Raw genomic sequence first — 7725 nt, 5'->3', positions numbered from 1 at the left:
GTCGAAGCGCGAAGTGGCGAGGATTCACTGTATATAGTTGCTGATTCAGAGCCAACTCAATGGCAGTGTGTTGGGGTCCTTTGGCGTACACATTTAGTTAAGTTTCTATTCCTACTATAAATGGAAACCCTGGTCTGTGTCTTCTGAGACTTGATTTTTGTGCAGCTTCGCTTTTTGAGATGGATTCAGGTGGATGACCGTAAAGTTGTGCTTGATCGCATAATAATCCATTAACGAGCTGTGTGCCACCCGTTACCATTCCAACGGATACCGGCCCTGAGGGCTTCCCAGTGTGATGCTGGCACACACATGTGCACATGGCGCCTGAGAGGTTTGGGACACGTGCTGTCCCTTTGACTTACACCCATGAGTGGAATCACTGGCGATGGCATGTGCACAGGTCCAGCTTTCCACACTGGTTTTACCAGTGATGTGCAGACCTTCCGGTGGCTCTGTGTTCACCTGAGTTTTCTAGGGAAGCAAACCAATGACACTCAACTGCATCTGAAACCGCTATGTATCAAAAGAGAAGTTATATCAAGGAAGCGGCCCAGCCCAGTCCACCTCAAGTCCAAGGGTCAGATACTAACTGGAAGCCCTTCAAACTCATGCAGCGGCAGGCCAGGAAGCAGGCAGGCGAAGTGGGAAGCTGGGAGATGACAGGCTGATGGGAGCAGAGTCACACAGAGCCAAGGTCGGCAAGATGATGACAGGTTGCCAACAGCGCCTGGGGTCTACAAATGGCCTGGGCCGCTGGCCTCAGAAGCAAGAAGGATCAAGACGAGAGAGTGGCCTGTCTCCAACAGGCCTCTTGGAAAGAGGCCACACATACCTCCAAGAGAAGACATCATTAGGCTGTGGCCTGTCTGGTAGATGGAATCTTACAGGTACACCGAGTTGACAGGACACCCGAGCCACCACTCTCCTTCTCGAGCTCACACTTGATGCAGAATGACTTTCATTACTGCCTTTCTAGTGGGCTCAAACCTGTCTGGTTGTGTTTTTAACAATGCTAGTGTTTGGATTAGGGTAAACCAGAGACACAAACAATGTACAAAAACAGCAGCGTAAGAAGAAAATCTTAGCTTACTTTTAATAATTTCAAAGAACCGGCTTTGGGCTTTGATTCTTTCTGCTGATTATTTTCTCCCCATTGGCTTTACTCTTTGGATTTATTTTCTTCCGATCCCAATTTCCCTTTGGATGCACTCCTCATGACTGGTGAGCCTCTCATAGTGTATCTATTTTATGGTATAAATTTCCATTTAGTATCTGCTTCAAAATATTTTTCAGAGTGTTTCTTCTGAAGACTCTTTGGACCCAGGAGTTGTTTATGAGCCTTGGTCGTCCAGGAGTTAGGCCCTGCTCCACGGGGGCAGCTGCTTCCAGAAACCCACCAAGTCACCAGGGAGCCAAAGTGACTCGGCTACAATGAGCTCACTTTGCTTGCTAATGTCCTACTATCTGCTCAGGGTTGGTTTTTTTTAATGGTCCATGTGCATTTGTAAATTCATTATCCACTACTGCCCCCCACTGAGGTCAGCACACACACCACTGTCTTGAGAACCAACAGCAGCTGTTTCAGGCTGGGCCACCATCACTTACTCTCCCCCAAATACAGATTGGCCTGGGCTAGCAAGGGGTAATTCTTTTACATTTTGGTTTTGTTTTTATTTCTGGCAGGATGGTCAATCCAGATAAATTAGCTTTCTCATTGTTGTAAGTTACTGCCGGGTCGGTTCCGACTCCTGGGGCCCCACGCGTGCAGAGCAGAAGTGCCCTGGGTGGCGTGGCAAGGGTGTGCCTCTGGAAGCAGCTCACCAGGCCCGTCTCCCGAGACACCTCCCAGTGAGCTTGAAGTCAGTAACCAAGTGCTTACCCGTTTGCACTGCCCAGGGACTCTACTTTCTGTTATTGATTTTAGTGAAGGGATCCTTTTACTTTGGGGACACTTAACAGGGTTTTGTAATTCTCACAAAGCAAAAACCTTCTTAATATCTAACTGAAACTCTTCTTACTGAAATTCAATCAGATTTTCTGTTCTCGTCTGTAATGAAATCTTTGTTCACTACCAACTGGGAAAGCAGCTTCACAAGAATGGCATTTGGTGGTAGGATCGATTGCTAACGAGAGGCATGTAGCCAACACAACACCCGTGAAGGTGCAGAAAACAGGGGAGTCTGCGCTACAGCCCTGGCCTCTATTCCCCACCAAGGCTGCAGCAGGGATGCAGGGCACCTCAGTAATCACTGTAGGGGGAAGCAGGGCATCTTGGGAAATTCCATCTTACGAGCGTCTCTGTGCTGGTATTTGGCTGGAAACACCGGTGCACAACACCAAATGCACTGCCACGTGTTCCAGACTGGAACTGCCCGGCTTAGGGTTTCCTTAGCAGTCATCTCTATGGAAACAGGTTGGCAGGCATTTCTTCTGTGGAGCCCATGGGTGGGGTCGAACCACCAACATTTTTATCAGCAGCTCCTGATCTAGATGATGGCAAACCACTTCTGCCACCCAGCTCTGCTGCCCGCGCCCCATGGGAACAACCAGGACGCTTGTCAGGACTGCCCAGTCCTTTGCTCCCACTCCCCGATGTCCCCCAGATGGTTCTGTTCCCAGAAGTCAGCAAATCTTTCTTCTGACCTTTCCTGTTTTTGTTTTTTTAATACCATCTTATCTGCCCATTCACTGTGATGTCTTAGTTCTTACATCTTTTTTTCTTTTCTTCCACTTTCATAGGGAAGAAGTTTGTAACTGACAACTCCGTCTGTGTGCTGGGAATTAGCAAAAGAAACCTTATTTTCCAACCAGTGGCAGACCTAAGGAAGGACACAGACTTCAAGTAAGTGAATCATAAAACATCCAGGTCTTACTGCCTTTGGAAGTAATACTGGGAGGCATGAAGCACTGGGACACTGTGCTCTTAGTTATTTTAAACCTGCTCAATTTTAAGTAGTTTCAGAGAAACATAAGCTTTTTTAAAGCCAAGTTAGAAATGGGCCAGAATTTTAGACATATAAACAGAGTGATTACTACTAAGCTATGAAAGTGGCTTTATCTACAGCCCATTTCGCTGACTCCACAAACACTATTTTCTTATGACGGCCTAGACTATTATGTGGGGAGGGGAGGTAGGGAACAAGAGCTTCAAAAGGTGTATGGGAAAGTTCCATATCTTTTCATTCCATCTTCCCACAAAGTGTCCAAAGCCCTGGTAAGAACTAGCCATGGTAGTGCAGTGGCAGGCACAAGTCCGCTCCCAGCAACAGGCGTCATCCCGACTGCCCTTTTCTCTCCCATCACAGGCACCGAATTCCCAAAGAACAATGGTGGTTGAAACTGCGGCCAGTGATGAAAATTTTGGCTAAGTACAAAGCAAGCTATGATGTTTCTGATTCTGGGCAGCTCGAGCATGTGCAGTCCCGTTCTCATGACGAAACTGTAGGGATCTGAACCCGCACGTCACCCCGACACCGGAGCTATCCTGTATGTCTAGTGATGCTTTACAATGTAATGTTCACTGACCTTTTTTGTAACATTTAAGTTATTTATCAGCACTTTATGCAAGTATTGTTGATCAAGTATTGTTGACATTAATGCCTATTTAGCACCAGTCCTCAATATTGTCCATATCCTAAGTCATGAAAAATAAAACATTGCATAAATTGCACTGGTTTTACTGGGTGTTGTCCTTTGTACTTGTGTCATGCTGTAACATGCATGCATCTAGTGGAATTAAATATTTGGCCAAAGCTCCCAAGCAGACACACAAAAAGATGCTCAGCATCATTAGCCACCAGAGATGCAAATCAAAGCTGCCAGTACCCTTGTACTCCCCCACTAGGGTGGCTCAGCAGGGAGCCGCAGTGGTGCAGCGCTTATGCACTGGCTGCAGTCTACAAGCTCTGCAGCTCAAACCCACGAGCACAACATCATTTTTCTCCAGCAGAGCAACCATGCTTTGTATCACTGACATGACTGGCAGTTCAGTGCATCGTCCACTGTACACCAGAACTATCATACACCCCAGCAATTCCACTCCTGGGTATTATCCCAAAGACTGGAGGCCAGACACGCAAACGGACCTGCATACTAGTGTTCACTGCAGCACACTATTTACTACAGCCAACGTGAAAACCATCTCAATGTTTACCAGCAGAAGAATGGAGTATGGTCTGTTCAGGGGAATGGAGTAAATGGGATGGAATTCAATGAAATGGAATGGCGTGGAATACAACAGAATGGAAAATGGGACTCAACAGATGGACAGATTGCCGTCTGTTCTGTGGAATGGAATGGAATAGAATGGAATGAATGCAATAGAACACTACTCAGCCTGTAGGAATAATGACGTCTTGACGCGGAAGAGGACATGCTGACAGAAAGAAGTCAATCGTAAAATTATCTACGGGATCAAAGTGACAGCGCAACTCAAAAGATGACAGGAACCGCACTGGGCGGGGCGCATTAAGGAGGAGCCCAGGAGGGTTGGGTGGTGGCACAACTCTTAAGAATGCCATCAGTGTCACTAAATTGGACATGTGGGAACTACTGAATTATTAAGAATGGTGGTTTCATATGCCTCTGATTTCAATCCTAGCTACCCCAGGGAGTTTTTAAAAATAATTTCTAATACATAGGTCCTAAAGACCTATTAATTCATACGCTCTGGAACTCAGACCCAGAGGAAACTCTCCAGACGATTCTGAGAGACTGTCAGACCTGCTGTCTGCTACCTCTCTCAGATGCTGGCTGTATGAAAACAGGACGTCAGAGCTGACGTTCCACTTGCCCGGGACAACAGCTGAAGACGGGAAACGCAGCTGGCGGCAGCTGCACTGCACGGAGGGTACTCACGAGAAAAGGAATGGTAGATGGTTTGGGTTCCACAGTTAAGAACTAGTTTGCCTCTTTTCTCCACACTGTACAAGGATATTCTCAGATCTAATCTCTAAAAATAATTCCCAACCATCTTGTACCAGAAACTTACAAAAGGTGATTGGGACTTGCACATAAAGAAGGTAGATGATTAAAAAATAAATTTTGTTTAGGAAATTTGGGGGCAAATGATAGAGGGAAAACTAGAACTGAGATGTTTCTCTCTGAAAAATGTGTTAGGTGTATAACAGACAAAATTAGGAAAATTATGTAGATGTTTTGTAAGCCAAAACATACTTAGTTCGCTAAAGCTGGTAATAACCCGGGTCCCTCGGATTTCCATCAGGCACTTCTTTGTCAGAGTGTCGGCAGCCTGACGGAAACCTGAGGAGCCCGTGGTGTGGCGTGCTTGTGTGTTGCGACTGTGCTGAAGGCTGTGTCACTGGTATTGCACATATCAGCAGGGTCACCCAAAGACAGCAGGTTACAGCAGACCTTCCGGACTACGGACAGAATACAAAGCAGGACTAATCTGTCCCCTCCAAAGGAATTAGCCACAGAAAACCCTATGGACAGCATGTGAACACCTAATGAACAGAAGCAGAACTCTGACAGGGCCAGAAGACAAGCCACTCAAGTTGGAAGGTACTCAAAATCTGACTGAGGAAGAGCTGCCTTCTCAAAGGAGGGGAAAGCCTCCGGGACCTTTATTTGCTGGTGGGGCATGACTCATGAGAAGAAGCAGCTACATACATCAATGAATAACAGAGCTTGGAATGTATTAAGTCTGAATCTAGAAAAGTTAAAATTCATTCAAAATGAAATGGAATGCATAAATAACAATCTTCTAGGCATTAGTGAGCTGAAACTGACATTGGCCATTCTGACTCAGAAGCTCATATGATTTACGATGCTGAGAATGACTCAATCAAGAGAAATCGTAGCATTGCATTCATTGTAAAAAGGACATTTCAAAATCTACCTGAAGTACATCGCTGTCTGTGATAGCATATTGTCTAACCGCATGCAAGGAAATCCAATCACCAATTCAAATTTATGTACCTACTGCTAAAACTAGTTATGCAGAAATTGAAGAATTCTACCAAAATCTTCTGACATTGATCAAACATGCAATCAAGATGCATTGATAGTTACTGGTGATTGGAATGCAAAAGTTGGAAATGAAGAGATAATTGAAAAGTATGTCCTTGGTGATAGAAAGGAAATTGGAGATGGCATGATAGAATTTTGCAACATCAATAACAACTTGTTCATAGCAAATACAATTGGACTTCTCCAGATGAAATACACAGAAATCAAATTAACTACATCTGTGGGAAGAGATGATGAAGAAGCTCGATACCAGCAACTAAGCCAAGAATGGACTGTGGAACACTGTATTTACATAAGTTCAAGTTGAAGCTGAAGAAAATTATAACAAATCCACAAGAACCAAAATACAACCTTGAGTCTATCCCACCTGAATTTTGAGAACATCTCATGAGATTTGCTGCATTAAACATTAATAATAGAGAAGACTTGCGCATTATCCACAAAGAAAGCAAAAGCAATGATGAACTCAAAGAACTGAAAAGAAAATTTCAAAGGGCGGCTCGAGAAGACAAAGCCAAATGTAATGAAATGTTCTAAGACCTAGAGTTAGAAAATACAAAAGGACGACCATGCTGAGCATACCTTAAACTGAAAGAACTCATGAAAAAAAAATCAAGTCTTGAGCTGAATATTGAAAGATTCAATGGGAAATGTATTGAATGATGCAGGAAGCATTTTTTTTAAAAAAAGGAAAGAATACTAAAGAGTCACTGTACTAAAAGAACTTGTCAATCCTTTCAAAAGAGAGCATATAAGCAAGAATCAGTGGTACTGCAGAAAATGTCCAAGCTGCACTGAAGGCATTAGCCAAAATCAAGGCTCCAGAAATTGATAGAATGCTAAATGAAATGTTATAACAGGCCAATGAAGCACTGGAAGCACTTATACTTTAATGGCAAGAAATTTGGAAGACAGCTATTTGACCAACTAATTGAAAGAGATCTTTGCACAACACATGCAAGCAAAATTTTGCTGAAGATCATCCAACCATGGTTTCAGCAATAAATTAACAGTGAGCTGCCAGAGGTTCAGGCCAGATTCAGATGAGGACACCATGAACAAGGGATATCACTGCTAACAACAGATGGATCTGGGCTGAAAGCAGAGAATACCAGAAAGATGTTTACTTGTGCTTCATTGACTCTGCAAAGGCATTTGACTTTGTGGATGATCATAAACTACGGGCAACCTTGAGAAGAATTGTAATTCAATGGCATAAGCAAATGTGGTGAAGAAAGCTGATGGTGCCCAGCTATCAAAAGATATAGCGTATGGGGTCTTAAAGACTTGAAGGTAAACAAGCGGCCACCTTGCTGAGAAGCAACAAAGCCCACATGGAAGAAGCACACCAGCCTGTGTGATTACAAGGTGCCGAAGGGATGTTATCAGGCATCAAAGAAGAAAAAATCATCATTGTGTGCTCACCTCCCAGATAAGATCACTGAAGACAAAGGGGTGCATAAGCCAATGTGGTTAAGAAAGCTGATGGTGCCCGGCTATCAAAAGATATGGCGTCTGGGGTCTTAAAGGCTTGAAGGTAAACAAGCGGCCATCTAGCTCAGAAGCAACAAAGCACACTTGGAAGAAGCACACCAACCTGTGTGATCATGCGGTGTTGAAGGCATGAGGTATCAGGCATCACAGAACAAAAAATCATATCATTGTGAGTGGGGACCCAAAGCCCATCTGTAGGCAACTGGAGATCCCCTTACAGAAGGGTCACGGGGAGGAGAC

General features: G+C 44.4%; 1 protein-coding gene across 1 annotated transcript in view; it reads left to right on the top strand.

Annotated features, from left to right (window-relative positions):
* Positions 1 to 3675, top strand: part of LOC101660140 (phosphofructokinase, platelet) — a 46935-nt gene extending 43260 nt beyond the window's left edge. The window contains exons 16-17 of the mRNA XM_013004550.3: positions 2740 to 2842; positions 3306 to 3675. Coding sequence (XP_012860004.3) covers positions 2740 to 2842; positions 3306 to 3453 — 251 coding nt within the window. The 3' untranslated portion in view covers positions 3454 to 3675. The remainder of the gene's footprint in view (positions 1 to 2739; positions 2843 to 3305) is intronic.
* Positions 3676 to 7725: the final 4050 nt, after the last annotated feature.

The sequence above is a fragment of the Echinops telfairi genome, unplaced genomic scaffold, assembly GCF_000313985.2.
Source record: "Echinops telfairi isolate 266 unplaced genomic scaffold, ASM31398v2 ScPeMD7_31;HRSCAF=116, whole genome shotgun sequence".
Taxonomy (NCBI): Eukaryota; Metazoa; Chordata; class Mammalia; order Afrosoricida; family Tenrecidae; genus Echinops; species Echinops telfairi.
The sequence above is the reverse complement of the archived record's forward strand: the minus strand, read 5'-3'. Positions and strand labels throughout refer to the sequence as shown.